General features: G+C 46.4%; 1 protein-coding gene across 1 annotated transcript; it reads left to right on the plus strand.

Moving 5' to 3' along the window:
* The first annotated feature begins 494 nt into the window (after positions 1-494).
* Positions 495-19,829, plus strand: LMNB1 (lamin B1). Its single transcript, XM_077291238.1, has 11 exons — positions 495-1,110; positions 4,234-4,390; positions 12,880-13,005; positions 13,954-14,124; positions 14,523-14,648; positions 14,730-14,950; positions 15,032-15,257; positions 15,335-15,439; positions 15,759-15,878; positions 16,746-16,853; positions 19,296-19,829. The coding sequence occupies exons 1-11, from the start codon at positions 752-754 to the stop codon at positions 19,326-19,328; spliced, it is 1,752 nt and encodes a 583-aa protein (XP_077147353.1). The 5' UTR covers positions 495-751; the 3' UTR covers positions 19,329-19,829.
* The last annotated feature ends 986 nt before the right edge of the window (positions 19,830-20,815 follow it).

A 20,815-nucleotide genomic window follows, 5' to 3' on the forward strand; every position in this document is an offset into this window, starting at 1 on the left:
CGCCAGGAGAGAGCGCAGTGTGAACATATCCCTGAACGCTGCAGATTCTACACACAAAGTGTGGAAGAAAGGTCTGAAGAGGAACAAACAATAAACAAAATTGTTCCTATGAAGAGCAGGGCGGATGTGCCAGTGAAATGCAGGAGAAGCGTCTTCCCGGCGTGTGTGGAGCCGTCCTGCCCGCTGCTAGTAATGGGCCTGGGCCGCATTTTTCAAACCCCGAGTGGAGCCGGTGCTGTGTGAGCGGCGCGGAGAATTCCTGCCCCCACATAACCGCTCCGTATATACCGCGGCTGTGACAATGCGCCCGGCTCCCCTCCCCCCGCCATTGTACGGCCGCCGCCCCTCCCCCACTGCTTCCCCGCACCTAAATCTCTACAATTTGAATTTAGTTTCAGGCTCGGAGTGTGGGCGCGTCGCGTGTCGCCATTGGCCGCGGGACACCACGTGACCGTTCTGGCGCCATATTGAGGCCAAGCCTCTCACTCGCCGCTGCTGTTCCTAGTGGGGAGATCGCAGCGTCGCTCATTGTGCTCCAACCGGATTTATCCCCAATTACCCAGAGGGTCCAGGGACCGGTCCGCCGTCTCCCTCCGCAGCCGGGGATTCTTTTTCTTCCGGAGCGGGCGCTCGGTGCCGCCTCGTCTCATTGAATCGATCGTCGGTGCCGCCGGTATAAAGTTTGTGTGTAGCCGGGCCCTGTCACGTGCGGACTGGTTGTTTTACAGCAGCTTCCGTTGTACCGTAGCCCATGGCGACCTCAACCCCCACCGCCCCCCGGCAGTCCAGCCGGAGGAGCAGCATGAGCACCCCGCTGAGCCCGACCCGCATCTCCCGCCTGCAGGAGAAAGAGGAGCTGCGGCAGCTGAACGACCGCCTGGCCGTCTACATCGACAAGGTGCGGAGCCTGGAGTCTGAGAACAGCGTGCTGCAGCTGCAGGTCACCGAGCGGGAGGAGGTGCGGAGCCGGGAGGTCACCGGCCTCAAGGACCTGTACGAGACCGAGCTGGCGGACGCCCGGCGGAGCCTGGACGACACGGCCCGGGAGAGGGCCAAGCTGCAGATAGAGCTGGGCAAGCTGCGGGGCGACTACGACCAGCTGCAGATCAGGTGAGCGGCCCGGGGGCAGGACCGGGGGAGCGCTGGGGGACAGGACCGGGGGAGCACCGGGGCGGGTGACAGCTGGGGGAGGGGGACCGGTGACAGCCCTCATCCCCTCCGTGCAGACAATGCCGTGTGTAACCCCTCCTGCTCTGCTGGCCCGTGCACACCTCCCGGGATGTCAGCAGTGTCCTGTACCCAGCACAAAGGGGCTCAGCTGTGAGACCTGGCATGTGATCACTCCCAGATGTAGGGCTGTCAGTAGTGTGGCTGCTTCCAGAGAGCAGTAACCTGCACTGAGCCTTGCAGCCACCGTAGAGAGCAGGCTGTGGGGCAGCTGTGCTCGGCCTCCTGCTGGCAGCATGTGTTGCCAATCCCTTGCTGGGTACATGGTAAATGGTGTATTGTTTGGGGTGTGAGTGGCGCCCTGTCAGTGCCTGGTGTCTCCCCTCCCCCTGCCCATTCAGCTGCACTCTACCCATCATACACTGCTCACACCCTCTCTACTTCCTTCTTGGCTGCCAAAACCAAGTGCTGCTTTCCCGCCGCTCTGTAGCCTGCTATGGACTGTGCAGCTGTTGGTGACCTGGACTCCTGGAGTTGTTACTTTTTTTTTTTTTTCTCTTTCCCAAACACGTAGTAGCCACAGGGGCATATGGGGTCATCAGCCGCTGGGATCAGCGTAGTACCAGATGGCATTGGTGACCCCAGACTACCTTGTGTGGCTTAGACGGCGATCCGTAAGAGGCTCATATGAGGTCTGAGGGTGATCTCATGAGTGCTACTTATTGTGGGTCCTCGGCAACGATCTGTGGGACAAGGGCCACAAGAAGCAATGGCTTACTGCACAACGCACTAAGCCTGCACTAGTATACAGTGTATAAGCCTCCTGGTTAGGTGAGCACGGTGTGTGCCAGTCTTTGGGTGCAAACCCAAGGGCAGAGGTCACAGCTGCACCTACTAAGGAGAACATTGTGGGTTGCTGTGCTTATTACTGACATTGCAGCAGGTGACAGTGACTTGGTGCTGTCTCCTCCAGACTCTCCACCTGGCTCTTTGATTTTTGGTGTCTGCTCGTAAATGTAGAGGGTGAAGCTCACAATGAACGCTGGGCTCAAACTTCAAACACAAGCTGCGGTGATCTGAGCTGTAAGAAGTGTTACATCTTTGTGGTAGATGCTTTGAATCTGTCCTTACATTATACTGTATTTTAGCAGTCTTGGAACCTTCCTCCTGTAGTGGGCTCACATCTCGTGCCCTACGGTCTGGGCATCTCCTAGACAGTTTGCCATGGCCCACAGGAAGGGCTTGGGACCTAGCGGTGTGTCCTGGAGTCTGCTGTCTTTACTTTCTGCTTGTTAAGTCGTTCTAAAGCCGTCTCAGGTGCTTGACATTTGCCCTCTTGCTGGACTGTGGCAGCTGCTTCTGGAATGGGGCCCATCTGTAATATGAGCTGTGCAGCTGACAGCCACTTGCTTACAGGCAGAACACTCAATGCACAAAGGGCTCTTTTGCTAATGTCATTTCAAACAAATGTATCCATATAAAGCAAATGTGCGGAGCATCTGCTTGTGCCTCATTGATTCTGGGGTAACTGAGGTTGCAGCTTTGGGCTTGTGAGTAGGGCTGTGGAGTCCATAGCCAAAGCTCTAACTGACTCCTCAATTTCCGCGACCCCACAGTATTGGTCACTATTGAGCGTGTACATAAAGTACAGCACAGATTCATCTCGGCTAAAAGCAAAGATCCTCACATCAGGAACAGAACAGACATTTATAGGACATTTCATCACTTTCCAAACTATCCTGAAATCATTTACAGCACCTCCTGTATTGTATTACTGTACCCAATTTGTTATATATTTTAGGAGTTGGTCCATTTTATACAGACTAAGTCCACGGCTCCAGTTCCACTGCCCTGCTTGTGAGACACCAGGGTTGTGCAGCCCCTAGGCCGGTGAGGCGCAGGGGGTTGCAGCACCTGGGCTGCCTTGTATCTACTAACAGATTTTAAAATGATGGTATGGAGGCAACAAGAAAAAAGCTCTGTGCAGTGGTAGCTGAAGTAATGTTTACTTGGTGGTTACCAGTTTATTGTGGCCTGTATGGCTTATTTCTGGCCTTAGGCCTCTTTCACACTTCAGTTGTTTGGCGTCAGTCTAAAACCGCCAGTTTCCTCAAATAACGGATCCGTCATTTTTTTTTTTTTTTGGCGGATCCGTTATTTTCCCATAGACTTGCATTGGCGACGGATTGTGACGGATGGTCGTCCGTTCCATCCGTCATGCGACGGATCCGTCGAAATTTGGGGGACGTTGTAGAGACATAGACTAATATTGAAACGTTTTTTGTCAATGCCGAAATGACGGTTCGCGGCGGATCCGTCGCATCCGTCATTCCATAGAATGGCGCCTAAGGGCGACTGATCCGTCGCGACCGTCATTTCGGCGGATCCGTCGCCCCAATCCGCTTTTTCAATTGCGCATGCTCCAAAAAGTAGATACTTTTCCCAGACAACCGCCAAGTAACGGATCCGTCAAAAAAACGGATCCGTTGGAACCGTTTTCTCAACAATTGTGACGGAGCCGTCGATCCGTCACTATGTCGGAAGTGACTGACGCCAAACAACTGAAGTGTGAAAGAGGCCTTATTACACTGGAATTTATCAGGAAGTGGAACAGTGTTTATTGTACAATGCTGCCCCTATGAGGTGAAATGCTGACAGTGCAAGCCAAACCATGTTACTTGCTTATAAAACAATCTGTAGTGATTGCCAGCAGTGGGACAAGATCTCGTGTTATCACAGGTGCTGGTTGATGGATAAAACGTTTCATTTACAATATTGAGGACAGAAATGGCTTGTCAGGTAACGTCATGTTGTTTCCAGAGCTGCTTACTGGCCAAGATAGGTCATGTGGTTCTCCAGACCAGGAAATTTCTTCACACTCCCCTGTCCCCCCTCATGAACCATTACAATGTGAATGTCCTGTGTCAGAATCCACCATTGTAGTAAATGATCTATACACTTTATCATTCATACCCAGATCATGTAATGTGTAGAGTTCCTAATACATGTCATGTGACAATCTAGGTATATAAATTAATAAAATAAAATGCATATTATCTTTGATAGTTTCTCAAAGAAAGAATCCGACTTTAATGCTCTGCAAGCCAAACTCCGGGACAATGAGGCTCTTCTCCACTCCTCTGATGCTGCGCTTGTCACTGCGAGGGGGGAGAAGAAGGCACTGGAGCAGGAAGTGGATAGTCTCCAAGCTGAGATTGGGCAGGTGAGTGCCTGTTGTGACTGCTTCTCACTGATATTACATAGTCCGCAGCATGACTGTCACACTGCAGCTGTGACCTTTATTTTATGATGGCTGCCATTGAATAGTTATTGGAATCTACTCTTGACCAGCCCTTTTAGAAAATGGTGTCAAAGTAATTTTTATTAGCTTATGTGATAGTTTTGCAAATTTAAAAACTTATGTACTGTAATCTCCCCACTGCTTTCCTGACTGATGGACAATAACTGTACTGTTAAGGTGCCTTCACACTGAACAACTTAACAACGATAGCGATCCGTGACGTTGCAGCGTCCTGGATAGCGATATCGTTGTGTTTGACACGCAGCAGCGATCAGGATCCTGCTGTGACATCGCTGGTCGGAGCTAGAAGGCCAGCACCTTATTTTGTCGCTGGATCACCCGCTGACATCGCTGAATCGGTGTGTGTGACACCGATCCAGCGGTGTCTTCACTGGTAACCAGGGTAAACATCGGGTTACTAAGCGCAGGGCCGCGCTTAGTAACCCGATATTTACCCTGGTTACCATTGTAAATGTAAAAAAAACCAAACACTACATACTCACCTTCTGATGTCTGTCGCGTCCCCCGGCGTCCGCTTCCCTGCACTGTGTCAGCGCCGGCCGGCAGTAAAGCAGAGCACAGCGGTGACGTCACCGCTCTGCTTTAGGGCCGGCGCTTACACAGTGCAGGGAAGCGGACGCCGGGGGACGCGACAGACACCGGAATGTAAGTATGTAGTGTTTGTTTTTTTTACATTTACACTGGTAACCAGGGTAAACATCGGGTTACTAAGCGCGGCCCTGCGCTTAGTAACCCGATGTTTACCCTGGTTACCTGGGGACTTCGGCATCGTTGGTCGCTGGAGAGCCATCTGTGTGACAGCTCTCCAGCGACCACACAACGACGAAACAGCGACGCTGCAGCGATCGGCATCGTTGTCTATATCGCTGCAGCGTCGCTTAATGTGACGGTAACATTATCCTCCATTGAGCCTCGGGCTTTACCAGATCAGATTTGTATCACCTGAAGACAATAGTGGAAGTCCCTAGATGCAAGTGTTAACATTTGTAAAATGTAAAGTTGTCCTCTACTTGGACAACTAGTTACACATCTCGCTTGGCCCCGATAAAATAATAAAGCCTATGCACACCTCCTGTGTCGGCGCCACTCCCACGGTGTCTGTCACGCTCCTTGGGGCTGCTGTGACGCCGACACCTAATCAGAACTGTACCTGCCTACTGTTCTACTGTTGCATTGAGCATGAAGAGGAAGTCTGTTTGGCAGCAGCGTGGACTTCCTCTTCATGTTCAATTTGTCCCATGAGAGTTATGCCCGCGCTGGTTGGGTGCCAGCGTCATAACGGTGCCGTCATGGGAGGTGCATATAGGCTTTAAGTTAAAAGCGGGATCAGAGGCTGAGCCCTTACCCCCGTACCAGGCAAAAAAAAAAAAATCACTAAGCCAGGATCTGCCTCTTCAAGTCTCAGAAGGAGCAACTGTTAAGTGCAGCTGTCAATCTGTGCCAGTCGCACTTACAACTCGACAGCACAGGAGCCCAGCAGTCCACATGACATAATTGTATAGCGCCAATGAGTTGCTGGGACTTCAGAGGACCCTGCCATTTTTTTCATATAAATAAGACTGTCTTCCAAACAGAAATCTAGTGTACAGGTGCAAACTAAGAGTAGCCATCTCTATATGTGAACAAATAAAGGTGCACTCTAGTGTTTGCCATGACTGTCTTCTGTTGAAAGCTAGGCTGTGGCTTGGCTGCAAACGAGACTGTGTAGATGGATAGAAATTGAGCAGTCACATAGCTCTATCAGACAATAAAAACATTGCAGGTCTCAAATACGGTTATACAAAAAACATTTAACTGCAAATTCCTTCACTTTTTTTTTATCCTTATTTAAATAAAAAAAGCAAACTTTTCCAGCTTTTTATCTCCATAATCCTACTGACTTTGAGGATCTTGTTGCTAAGTAAGTTTTTGTATCATTCTAGGGTGCAACTTGTCGTGCCAAAAAACAAGTTCATAAGGCTATATGGATGGAAATATAAAGGGGTATGGCATTTGCTACCTCCTTCATCAAACGCAAAATTGCTGTGGCAGAAGGGGGTTGCGCAGCTGACTGGAGGATGATGTGACATTCTACTCCACTGAGCTGCAATGAATCCCTCTGTCTATAGAGCTTTGTTTTGTTTAGGCCTGACCTGTTTAGTGTCACTTTTCCCTTCCCCCATGACGGCACACCTGAGAGAGGGGATCCGCCCAGTCAGGACAGGAACCCTACTGAAAATAAAAGGGCGGTACCTCTCCCTCGCTTCAGTTGGGTTTCCTGTCCTGACAGGGACCCTTGTGCTGAACACGGCGGTTCGACTTACCCAGGTCCCGTCCCGGCGTGGAAGAACAGGCAGCGCCTGTGCGTCGGAGGTTCGGGTCCTGGAGGCGCCGTCCGCAGGTCCCCCCGGGTCACTGCGTCCGTGCGGGCGTTGTGCAGCATGGTTGGAGGACCGGGTTCCTTCCATGGCTGCCACGCCGCCCACCCCTCTCTGCCGGCGCGGCGGCCGCTTCCGGGTCGCTCTTCTGACGTCGCACGTCAGGCCCGCTGTGAATGGGCGTGCCCGTGTGACGTCGGAGGCAGGCGCCAGATCCAAGATGGCGGCGCCCATGAAGAAAACGCCGGCCGGTGAATGAAGACTCCGGTGGCATGGCAGAGAGGGGGAGGGATCACTATTGGGCACCGAAGAGGCGGGGAGTGCAGTGGTCGCCCCATAAAAGGGTGCTGGACCACAGAAGACGCGCTCATGTCCAAAAACTTCGCCATGGAGGTAGGACAACAAGAGCAGCTGCAGCAGTCTTCTTCACAGCAGCAGCAGCCGGAGCTCTCACCAGATGCCTTGCCGAGCCACCAACATACCAGGAGCAGCCGCTCAAGTGGTAAAAACAGTGGTCGTTCCGTCCGGCAAGATTCGTCAACGTCCAGGAGGGACGCTTCACGTGCATCTGTCCAGCCTCAAAAATCGGTACCCTTGATTGTCGGCGGTGGTGAGTGATCTACGTGAATGTATCCCTTATGGTAACAGGGTCCATTTTTCTGTTTTGATCACTAGGGGTCCAGGAAAGCTACCGGTAAAACAAAGAACCGAGAGTGTGCCCTTTGTAAAAACCCGCTCGCAGTGCAGTATCGGAAGGATCTCTGTGCTGACTGCATAAATAAGACTATTCAAGAAGAAACCCCTAATTTCACCACTAGCCTTAAAGCCATAATACAGGCTGAAATAAAAGACTCCTTAAAATTGGCCCTTAGCGAACCAAGAGGGGGAAGCCGTAGGGCGTCTACAGAGTCGGATACCTCTCAGAGACAAGGGAGTCATAAAACATCCCGATCTCCCTCTACTTCCCCAGCCTCGGTCCACTCTTCAGATTCCTCCTCGGACAGTGATTCAGGAGGTCGTCCGTGCCTTCCCACGGAGGACGTGGACAAATTAGTCAAAGCAGTTAGGTCTGCAATGGGCCTTAAAGAGGAGAAGACACCTAGGTCACTAGAGGATGTCATGTTTGGTGGCTTAGAAGAGAGGAGGAAACGCACGTTTCCAGTTAATGCAAAAATAAAAGCATTAATTGAGAGAGTGGAAAAGACCTGAAAAAATGGGTTCTTTGCCCTCTTCATCCAAAAGGAGATATCCCTTTGAAAATAAAGACTCTGAACCTTGGGAAAAGATCCCCAAAATTGACGGAGCGGTAGCCAAATGCTTAAAAAAATCATCCCTTCCATTAGAAGACTCGGGTGTTCTTAAAGACCCGCTTGACAAAAAAGCAGATGGTTTTCTCAGACATATCTGGGAAGCCTCAGCGGGGGGCCTGAAGCCAGCAATCGCTGGAACTTGTACGGCCCGCGCTCTGATGGTCTGGCTACAGCAGATAGAGGATCAGCTAAGGGACAAGGTACCCAGATCCGACATCCTTGCCAATATATCCTTGGTGCAAGGGGCAGCAGCCTTTTTAGCAGACTCTTCTGCGGATTCCGCAAGACTAACGGCCAGAGCAGCGAGCTTGTCTAATGCGGCAAGAAGAGCCCTCTGGCTCAAAGGTTGTCCGGGGGATTTACCATCTAAACACAAGCTGTGCTCCATCCCATGTGATGGCCAACTCCTCTTTGGGAAAAAACTTGAAGAAATCCTGGAACATGCAGGAGATAAAAAGAAAGGCTTTCCCAATATCCCTAAAGAGTCCAAAAAACCCTTTTTTCGGAGGAGAAGATTTAATAGAGGTCGCCCCCCAGGAGAAAGAAAAAACTGGGACTTTAGGGATAAGAGAGGCTCAGGCTACATGTTCAAAGGGCCCTCTACATCGGCAAAGAAATCCCCCCAATGACATTACGCCAGAAGTGGGAGGAAGACTCTCCCTCTTCTTTCCGGCCTGGGTAAACATCTCCCCCAGTACCTGGGTCATAAATATAATCAGAGACGGCCTCAAAATAAAATTCACCTGTCCACCCAGACGAAACTTTATTATAACTCCCCGAAGAAAGTCCCAGCAGGAACAATCTGCCCTAGAAGCCGAAGTCCTGGGACTTATCCACAAAAAGGTTCTTCTGGAGGTTCCGGTTCAGGAGGAGGGAGACGGGTTTTACTCCCCCCTCTTCTTAATCCAAAAACCGGATGGTTCTTGGAGAACTATTATAAACTTAAAAAAACTCAACCAATCCATAGAGAACTACTCTTTCAAGATGGAGTCTATAAATACGACCATAAAACTCCTTTTCCAACACTGCTTCATGGCAGTAATAGACTTGAAAGATGCGTATTATCATATACCAATGCATCCGGAATATCAGAAATACTTGAGAGTAGCTCTCTATGTCCAGAACCAGATGAAACATTATCAATACACAGCCCTTCCGTTCGGTCTGTCTACAGCTCCCAGGGTGTTCACCAAGGTGATGGTGGAAGTAATGTCATACCTCCGGTCCCGGGATGTAGTCATTGTCCCATATCTGGACGATTTCCTGGTAATGGGAAGATCAGAGTCCCACTGCACTCATCAAGTATCAGTGGTAACATCAACTCTAAGGGAGCTGGGTTGGATAATAAATATCCCCAAGTCCAGACTGCTGCCAGTAAAATTACAGTCCTTCCTGGGGTTAATACTGGACTCCGAACGTCAGCTCTGCCTTCTTCCAGAAAACAAGGTAGACAAAATAATAAATCTGACCGGTACAGCAATACGCCAGCCGACAATGACTCTGAGAAAGGCAATGTCCCTTCTAGGCTCGTTAACATCGTGTATTCCGGCAGTAGAATGGGCACAATTCCACCTAAGACAACTACAGTGGGAAGTTCTCTCAGCCCAAAGACTGCTAAAAGGGCATTTAGAAGGAAATCTATGTCTCTCCCTGGGCGTAAGGGATTCCCTAGTTTGGTGGACTGTGAGAAACCACCTGACAATGGGGGTCCGGTGGCAAAATCCGGTCATAGACATTATCACGACCGACGCAAGCGGTACAGGTTGGGGGGCTCACCTGAGGTCTCACTCTGTACAAGGGACCTGGTCCATACGAGAAAAGAACTATGGATCAAACGAAAAAGAGCTGTGGGCAGTGGAGAAATCCCTAAGACATTTTCTTCCTTTACTCCGGGGTCGCCATACTCGAATCCTGACGGACAATCGAGCAGTGGTGGCGTATGTCAATCATCAGGGGGGAACGAGGTCCAAAGGCCTCATGCAGGCATCAAACATACTCTTTCAACTAGCAGAACAACACCTGTCATCTCTGTCGGCATTGCACATCAAAGGCACAGAAAACACTCAAGCGGACTTCCTGAGTCGCAGAGGCTTAAGGCAGGGGGAATGGTCATTAAACCCCCAGATATTTCAACAAATAGTCCAAGCCTGGGGCACACCAGAGATAGACTTGTTCGCCAACTCCCACAACAGAAAAGTCAGGAGGTTCTGCTCCTTGAATCCGAGAGAACATCCCTTCGCAGTAGATGCCCTACTGATACCTTGGAAGTTTTCTCTGGCCTACGCATTCCCCCCGATAGTGATGATTCCAGCTGTGATCCGGAAGATCAGAGAGGATCAGGCGAATATCATCTTCATAGCTCCTTTTTGGCCAAGGAGACCTTGGTTCTCCCTTCTAAGGCAGATGTCGGTAACAGACCCATGGATCCTGCCAGAGGTTCCGGACCTGCTAACCCAGGGCCCAGTGACCCACTCTCAGGTGAAGGGCTTCCATCTCGCAGCCTGGAATTTGAGAGGGCGTTACTAAGTCGCCAAGGATTCTCTCCAGGGTTAGTCTCCACCCTGTTGAAAAGCAGAAAACCCATAACCTCTAGAATCTATGGTAGGACATGGAAAAAATTTCTCGACTTCCTGGGGGAACCATTGGGGGAGGTGGCTCCAATAGGTCCTATCCTAGAGTTTCTGCAAGCAGGATTACATCTTGGGTTAGCAACCAGCACCCTTAAAGTTCAGGTTTCTGCCTTGGGGGCCCTATATAATTGTAATCTTGCCTCAAATAAATGGGTCTCACGATTCATAAAATCTTGTAGTAGATCTCGGCCAGTTATTATCCCAAAAATCCCTCCTTGGGATCTAAATTTGGTCTTAGAAGCCCTGACTAAACAGCCCTTTGAGCCTTTGCAGGAGTTATCACCTAAGTTACTTACCCTTAAAACAGTTTTACTAGTAGCCTTAACATCGGCACGTAGGGTAAGTGATTTACAGGCCCTGTCAATATGCCCTCCTTATACTCAGGTTTTTGATGACAGGATTGTTCTAAGACCAGACCCGGCTTATCTCCCCAAGGTGGTTCAAAAGTTCCATAGGAGTCAGGAGATTACTTTACCATCTTTCTGTAGTAATCCTAAAAATCCAGGGGAACAAAGGTTCCACATGTTAGATGTGAGAAGATCTATGTTACAATACATGTCTGTGACTAATCAGTGGAGGAAAGACCAAACCCTATTCGTAGCCTTTCAGGGTAGCAAAAGAGGGTGCGGGGTAGCTAAAAGTACCATTGCTAGATGGATCAGGGAGGCCATTAGTTTATCCTATTCTGCAAGTGGCACTCCGGTTCCTGACGGCATCAAGGCTCACTCCACCAGAGCCGTGGCTACCTCCTGGGCAGAGAAAGCTGAGGTATCAATTGACCAAATTTGCAAGGCCGCTACCTGGTCCTCACCCTCAACTTTTTTCAAACACTACCGGCTAGACCTTTCCTCCTCTGCTGACCTAACCTTTGGTAGAAGGGTGCTCCAAGCGGTGGTCCCTCCCTAAGGTTTCATTCTACAAAATTCTCTCAGGTGTGCCGTCATGGGGGAAGGGAAAACACCAAGGTTACTTACGGGTAGCCGGTTTTTCCGGAGCCCATGACGGCACCCGTATATTCCCCCCCCTTTTTTTCACCCTTTCGGTGTGCACTATTGTTTTGGGTGTGTTTAGTTAATATAATGTGGTGTTGGATTGCCATGTATACTAACCAGGGGGGCCTCTCATGCTCTGAAAACCAACTGAAGCGAGGGAGAGGTACCGCCCTTTTATTTTCAGTAGGGTTCCTGTCCTGACTGGGCGGATCCCCTCTCTCAGGTGTGCCGTCATGGGCTCCGGAAAAACCGGCTACCCGTAAGTAACCTTGGTGTTTTACGGACAATGGAAAGTTTGCCAAAGTACCTTAACAGCAAATGGCATTTTCTGCACCTATAACTGGTACAAATGCTTACAATTTGCATGTTGCTGAATTTTTCTGTTTTTTTTCCATTTGACTTGACATACTGTCTTGGCAAAAAAAGTCATGGGGTGTAAAATGCACAAAAGAAAAAAGCATGCGAGATCTCAGCAATGTCATAGATTTTTCTGGTGCATTAAAATGCTGTGGATTTTAAACCTAAAATATGCAGCTAAACACCATGTGGAGATGCATTTGGGGCTCCTATTAATGTTAATGGAGCATGTATGGCTCCTTTAATACACTGTGGTCTATATCTCTTTTTATGCCAGAACTTGCGTAAAACACTTTGAATAGTCGCAATATGGAGTTGCAGATCAATTTGACCCCTTGTCGTTCTCACACCAGACTTGAGCTACTCTACCAAAATGGGTAGAGCTGGGGAGGGGATGGGGTTTCTCCAGCCTGGCAAATTCATAGAAAGTGTGGAGTAACATTTCTGGTGAGGTGTACATCAGATGTGCATCTTTATGAATTTGATGCATCTTATTCCTGCACACTTCTCAACAAGACTGATTCCTGGTTTTTGTCTTGCAATACCGTATGCAAAGTCTGATCACGGCCACTTTGTGCATTTTATTTCATATAAACTCAATTCACAATCAAAACCATATGTACGTATAGCACGAAGGGCAAGTGTCTAATCTGTCTGAAATGATTTTTTTGTTATGCATGGACTTTGTTTTGGAGGGAGACTAAATTAACACAACTGTCTATAGTAAATGTAATTGTTTTTCAGATTGAGGCTGCATTGGCAAAGTTGAAGTCACAGCTTGGTGAAGAAACTCTAATGAAAGTCGATCTTGAAAATCGGTGCCAGTCTCTGAGTGAAGAGCTTGAGTTCAGGAAAAGTATATATGAAGAGGTAATCAAGATTTCTCTGCTCAAATGCTGAAAACCCTGCTGTCACAACTTTATACCAGTCCAGGCTTGTAGATGGGCTTTGTTTAACTTGTAAACTGCAACACTTGGACTTGTGGAATAACTTCTGCTGCAGAAATTTAATGTGAACGTGCTAGCACTTATCCCAAGACTGGTTTCTCCTGAAGCAATAATGTCTGGTCACACTTAACGTGTTTGTTTTGGACTATAAGATGCAACGGACCATAAGACACACCTAGGTTTTCGGGGAGGATAATAGATTGAAGCAAAAGTGGTCATGATGCACTGTTATGGGAGGGAGTGTTTATCAACTTTTTACACTTTTTTTTTTTTTTTTTTTTTTTTTTTTTTTTTTTTGGTAGTAGTAATGTCTCCCAATTCTCTACGAATATCCCCCATCCAGGTATATATGGCCATCCCATTGCACACAAAAAATAAGCGATTGTACTTGACTTCCTTGTGCTCCCTTGCAGCAGTGTTGTGATGCCTGCAGCTGATTTCAGCATGTAACAGTGCATGGTGACACTTCCATGCGCTCCCATACACTGAGGACAGCTGCTGGAATATTCCCTGCTCCCCACTCCCAGGACTATGGAAGTGGGGAGCAGTGAATTTTCATCCTTAATATCGGGCACACTGTTCCTGTAGCGGCTGGGTGATCACATGTGCCCACTATTAGAAAGTGAATGAATGTTCACTGCTCTCCACCCCTATAGTCCCTCTCAGTGCCAGCTTTACTGCATAGAGGTGGGGGGCAGTCAATATTCATTTTCTTTAACAGCAGGCACACATGTTAGCTGCAGCAACTACAGCTAGATTAAGGTAAATCCAAGCTATAAGACAAAATTGTGGAGGAAAAAAGTGCGTCTGAATAATACGGTATGTTACTTGGAACCTGCTGATGTTCAATCTCTTAAAATGTACTTTTTAGGAGATCAAAGAGACTAGAAGGCGACATGAGACCCGTTTGGTAGAAGTTGATTCTGGTCGTCTTGTTGAGTATGAATTCAAACTTGCTCAGGCGCTCTCTGATATAAGGTCTCAGCAGGAACAGCAAGTAAAGCTCTATAAAGATGAACTTGAGCAAACTTATCAAGCCAAGGTAAGTCTAATGCATGTGGTGATGCTTGGTTTACACATACTGTAATTGCAATTTTAATAGCTACTTGTGTACAAATGTCATGTTTCTTTTGATTAGGAGTAGTTGGCCAAAGCCTGACTTATATACTTTCTGAAATGACAATCTATCCCCTAAACATCTGACTACATTATTATCTTGGTCTATGTTTGCTATGTCAAGTGTGTGGTGTAGTCATAGGACCTGCCCTATTGACTCCTGTTTATGTACCTTAGGTGTCAGGTTTCACAGCTGCATATGAAAGTTGGTGTAATAACTTAATTTCCTTAGGAAATATTCAGTTCCTGTTTGGTGCTGACGCTAGCACAGTGATGTCCACACTAGGTGTGCTTCCCTTTCTGACTTTGACTTTCATATTTCAGCTGGAGAATGCTAGACTGTCTTCTGAAATGAACAGCTCTACTGCCCACAGTACTCGCGAGGAGCTGATGGAAAGCCGCCTGCGCATTGACAGTCTCTCAAGCCAGCTGTCAGATCTGCAGAAAGAAGTAAGCTCAATGGTTTCTTATATTTTAAATGAGGGCATGATTTTTTTTTCTCTGCAGCATAATAAAGGTGCTTGTCTTCAGTCTAGGGCATGGTATGACAGGATGCAAGAGTTGGAAGAATTACTAGCTAAAGAAAAGGATTCTTGTCGAAGAATGCTTGCAGAAAGAGAGCGGGAAATGGCTGACATAAGAGACCAGATGCAGCAACAGCTTTCAGACTATGAACAGCTTTTAGATGTCAAACTAGCCTTGGACATGGAAATAAGTGCATACCGCAAACTGCTGGAAGGGGAAGAGGAAAGGTAAGATGTGTGCAGCTACTCGTCTCTTCCACATCGGTGCTGTTGGGTTTATATACAGATGACCAACTTCTGTCTTTTTAGGCTAAATCTTTCTCCAAGTCCATCATCCCGTGTGACAGTATCTCGAGCTTCTTCAAGCCGCAGTGTAAGAACTACCAGAGGCAAAAGAAAGAGGGTTGATGTAGAGGAGTCAGAGGCTAGCAGTAGTGTTAGTATTGCTCATTCAGCTTCTGCAACTGGTAACGTGTCCATTGAAGAACTGGATGTGGATGGCAAATTTATCCGACTGAAGAACAACTCTGACCAGGTAAGCTGTCCTGGTCTACACATCGTGGATATATCTTCGCTATGTGCTGCAGTTGTAATGCTGTTCTATGATTTCAGGATCAACCACTGGGAGGTTGGGAAATTGTCAGAACTATTGGCGACACATCAGCAAACTACAAGTTTACTTCAAGATATGTCCTCAAGGCAGGGCAGACTGTTACAGTAAGTAACTGAATAGGCTTGTAACTTGGCATAGTCTCCCACTCTTATACAGACTTATGTATAGCAGTTCACCCAATATTGATGTAAAGTCTGAAAAGTGTTCTTCAAAGAAAACAAAGTCCATACAATATTTTGTGAGCCTAGCCATAAATGCTGTACCGTGATCTTTAGCTGTAGGAATCCTATAGTTGGACATCCATTTGAACCTGTAGCCTATTGTTGCATAGCTTCTCCTGTGGGTCCTATGGATTTCTAATCAGTCAAACATAATGTGTAAAAAGTAATATATAATTATTTTTTTATTTTTTTTTACTTCTAGGTTTGGGCTTCTAATGCTGGGGTCCTTGCAAGTCCTCCTTCTGACCTCATCTGGAAGAATCAGAGTTCTTGGGGCACTAGTCAAGATGTTAAGGTTGCTCTGAGAAACTCTCAGGGAGAGGTAAGTTTACCTTCACTAAACCTTAGTTTAAGTGCAGCAACTTATGCCTTGCTTTAGAAATGTGAAAACTGCACTAAAAACTGCCTTAAAGCATTATCTTACAAGTCTGTTTGCATGGGAATGCAGCATTTGTCTTCCGTGAGCCTATAGTGGCTTGCTGGATTCTACTTGCACCAGCCCTTATGCCAATTTAAAACTATCATGGTTTCTGGATGAGGAGCAGTATGGAATTTGTCACTTGCTTACATTTCTAGTGACCTTGTTTTTCATAATTTTGAGTCTTCCACTGCAATAAATGATTTGGAGAACTGCCTAATCTCCTGTTGTACTCTGCACAATCATTTCCACTGATGCACTGATTGTCACTCACAAGTGGTTTCTCTGGGGAAAAAAGTTCACAACCTTACAAAATTTACTTTAATCTCTTGATGTAAAATCATGAATTTGCATGTCAGCTTCTCCTCTAATTGTCAATAGGGACTATCAATTGGTGATAAAAATCCTTTTGAATATTTGCATGATGCTTTGCCCCTCCACAGGCTCTACTTGTAGACCTTTTGTCCAGTCTGGGTTCTTCCCCATGAGCTTTAGGAATAATGATAAATAGAAAAAAAACAGCATTTGCTTCTGGCAACTCCAGTGCCATTGCGGTCAGCCTGACATATCTGCAGCTGTCACATCACAACCACAGCCCTGAGACAAGTAAGGATGACTAAAAACCCTGCAAAATCCATGTAACGCCATTTATTGGTCCCAAACATTACTTGCAGATCAATCATGCACAGTAGCAAAACTAATACCACTTGACTGTCTTGGCTTATAACCTAATAAGTTGGTTGGTCTAAATTATTTTTTTTCTCTCCTTAGGAGGTGGCTCACAGGACAACTGTATTCACAACATCTATACCTGAGGAGGAAGAAGTTGACGAAGAGGTAGAGGTGGCAGAAGAGGTTGAAGCCAGACCTCGTCGGCAGGTATGGAGAGGAGAGAAGATAACCCTTCAGTTATTCATTATTTATTTCTTTTTCTGGTGGAAGGGGAAATCTAATGTCATAAGTGATTGCACTGTAGTTATTGTATAACTTAGTTTGTACACTATGCTGCTTTTTGGGGAAAGTGCATTATTATAAAAGTAAACCTTGTTTTTGGTCTATTTTGCTTAACTACTGCCAAAAAACATCTAAATTCACTGACCGAACTGCTTGGTGTTCAGGCATCCTTTAAAAAAGGTTTTCCCACAAAGTGCATTTTAATAGATCTTTGAATAACTCCATAATTGTGTGGGAAATTGTTCCTGTGAGGTGTGCCCCCTGCTATTTACTGTGTAATGGCTGTGCACGGAGGTTTCCTGTCTGTTCTGAAAACATTTTGCCTCAAAAGAAAAACTGCGATCCCAAGTTGACCTGACTATATACTTTAGCACCCCTCTGCACCATGCCAGGAGCTGTGGATCAGACCATGAACTGGAGCAGCTCTACATGGTTAGACACGTCCGTTACATAGTGCATAGCAGGCACACATCTAAGAGTCTTGGCACAGGAATGTGTGGTTGTTTTTTTTAAAATTCAAAGATCTGTCTGTTAACCCCTTTCTGACCTCTGACGGGATAGTACGTTCGAGGTCAGAAGCCCCGCTTTGATGTGGGCTCCGGCGGTGAGCCCGCATCAAAGCCGGGACATGTCAGCTATTTTGAACAGCTGAAACGTGCCCGTAATAGGCGCGGACAGAATCGCGATCTGCCCGCGCCTATTAACGAATTAAATGCCGCTGTCAAACGCAGACAGCGGCATTTAACTACTGCTTCCAGCCGGGTGGCCGGAAATGATCGCATCGCCGACCCCCGTCACATGATCGGAGGTCGGCGATGCTTCAGCATTGTAACCATAGAGGTCCTTGAGACCTCTATGGTTACTGGTCCACGGTAGCTGTGAGCGCCACCCTGTGGTCGGCGCTCACAGCACACCTGCATTTCTGCTACATAGCAGCGAACATCAGATCGCTGCTATGTAGCAGAGCCGATCGAGTGGTGCCAGCTTCTAGCCTCCTATGGAGGCTATAGAAGCATGGCAAAAGTAAAAAAAAAAAAAAAAAAAAAAAAATTAAAGTTTAAATCACCCCCCCTTTCGCCCCAATCAAAATAAATCAATAAAAAAAATCAAACCTTCACATATTTGGTATCGCAGTGTTCAGAATCGCCCGATCCATCAATAAAAAAAAAAGGCATTAACCTGATTGGTAAACAGCGTAGCAAAAAAAATGTGAAATGCCAGAATTTTTTTATTTTTTTTTGTCGCCGCGACATTGCATTAAAATGCGATAACGGGCGATCAAAAGAACGTATCTGCACCAAAATGGTATCATTAAAAACGCCAGCTCTGCACGCAAAAAATAAGCCCTCACCCGACCCCAGGTCATGAAAAATGGAGACGCTACGAGTATCGGGAAAATGGCGCAATTTTTATTTTTTTTTTTTTAGCAAAGTTTGGAATTTTTTTTCACCACTTAGATAAAAAATAACCTAGTCATGTTAGGTGTCTATGAACTCTTAATGACCTGGAGAATCATAATGGCAGGTCAGTTTTAGCATTTAGTGAACCTAGCAAAAAAGCCAAACAAAGTGTGGGACTGCACTTTTTTTTTTGCAATTTCACTGCACTTGGAATTTTTTTTTTTTCCCGTTTTCTAGTACACGACATGGTAAAACCAATGATGTCGTTCAAAAGTACAACTCGTCCCGCAAAAAAATAAGCTCACATGGCCAAATTGATGGAAAAATAAAAAAAGTTATGGCTCTGGGAAGGAGGGGAGTGAAAAACGAACACGGAAAAATGGAAAATCCCAAGGTCATGAAGGTGTTAATACATCCTGCCCAAAGCCAGGCTGTATCCTTAAAGGCAGGTGGTTTTCCTCAAATGCTTTCTCTCTAGAAATGATCTTTGACAGATGAGACTATTCCTGCATCACTCTTGCGATGTACACACATGGGTGACAACTGTTAAATCACCTGGAGTGCTGTACAGAGAAACCAGCCAAGGGTGGTGCTGCACTAGCATTTCTGCCTTTGATCCCTGGTTGGGTCTCTAAACTAATTTTTGTGAAATGTCAGCACTTTAGAGAAGCATGCCTAGATGCAATAGGGCAGCATGAGTTGGCTGACAGGTTCCCTTTAGACTGTCCATTGGACCGAGTAGATCTTTAGCCTGTGGATGTAGGCATTTTCAATTTGCTGATGGCAGGTAGCTTCAAAACTGCTGAGACAAAAAGCAATAGGTGGTATAATGTGAAGCAGTCTTGCATGTGCATAAACTGATAGCAGGGCAATAGACTGTAAGATGTGCAGTAGTTAATATTATGTAGATATTGTGCCTAGAAACGCTAATGAATATACACTGATCTAGATTTCCTGTCTTTTGTAGGCTGCCGACAACAGAAGCTGTGCGATCATGTAAAGCAGTTACCAATCTGACTTTGGCCTCCAGATCTGAGCCACTTGGGAGTATGACCCTTCATTGTTGGTGTACAGCATAAAATGCCCGAGTTAATGGCCTTACCTTTTTTTATTACAGTGATGGGCATTTGGCCATTTTTTAGGAATTGTAAAATGTGAATTGACAGGTTGTACACTGATTCAGGATTAAAATATTAATGTGAAGGCCATGTATTCCTTTCACCTGCCAGTCCCAAGTGACTGCACTTGAAGGTGCTCTCTAGTTGGAGGCATGCAACCTTTCTGCTTCCAGCAATTTTTTTTTTGTACTGAATTGTTTTTTTTTCTATTACAATCAGAATTTTAAACCATTTTACTCCTCAGCTTTATTGCAAAGGTGTTATTTGTATTATGTGAAAAATGCAGCTGTTTTATTAGCAATTTTTTTAGACTAGTTTGGGTGGGTAATGTAGCTGTTTTAAATGACACCATGGTTTAAGTAAAATAAAAAAAATATTTCTAATTTGGTTGTCTTGTCATTTTTCTGCACAAACTGGCTGTTCTGTTACACTGCGTCAAAAAAAAATACTGGAGCAGCTTTCTATTAAACTGTGCTAAAAGAATTTTATTTTGAATTTCATATATCAACTGCAACCATGAAATCAACCTTGTAATATATCTTCAGAGAAATTTTTCCTTCTCCTGGACTATCTTCTCTCCCCCATGGCAGCACCACCTTCTCACAAAATTAGAATATCGTGTAAAAAAAAAAAAAAAAACTCACCACAACAGCACCCACTGAGAGGGTATCTGTCCCTAGGAACAGAAAACCTGCAGAATAAAAGGGTGGTCCCCTGCAGAAAGTTACCTGTGCGGTGTCTGTGGGAACGGCAGGGGCTGCGGCGCCAGACGAAGCATCTGGGGAGACCTGCCTGTCAGACCCATCAGTGCTTCTGATTCATCGTCATCTGGCAACAGGAGGCTCTTGAGCTGGAGGTTTTGAGCTGGTTATCTAAGCATGTCCTGATAAGACCAGGAGGGAAGGGGATTTTATTCCCATTTGTTCCTGTTCTCCAAGCCAGATGGTTCTTGTACAACCCCCTGGCAAAAATTATGGAATCACTGGCCTTGGATGTTCGTTCAGTTTAATTTTGTAGAAAAAAGCAGGTCACAGACATGGCACAAAACTAAAGTAATTTCAAATGGCAACTTTCTGGCTTTAAGAAACACTAAAAAGAATCAAGAACAAAAAATGTGGTAGTCAGTAATGGTTTCTGTTTTTAACCAAGCATAGGGGAAAAATGGAATCATGAAAAACACTCAAACATCACTAGTATTTTGTTGCACCACCTCTGGCTTTTATGGGTATGTGCACACTTATAATGGTCCACTGCGGATTTTTCCGCAGTGGATTTGATAAGTCTGCAGGGCAAAAAAACGCTGCGTTTTTGCTGCAGATTTATTGCGGATTTCTATAGGAGCAGCTGTAAAACCGCTGAGGAATCCGCA

Source organism: Ranitomeya variabilis, chromosome 1, assembly GCF_051348905.1.
Source record: "Ranitomeya variabilis isolate aRanVar5 chromosome 1, aRanVar5.hap1, whole genome shotgun sequence".
Lineage (NCBI taxonomy): Eukaryota > Metazoa > Chordata > Amphibia > Anura > Dendrobatidae > Ranitomeya > Ranitomeya variabilis.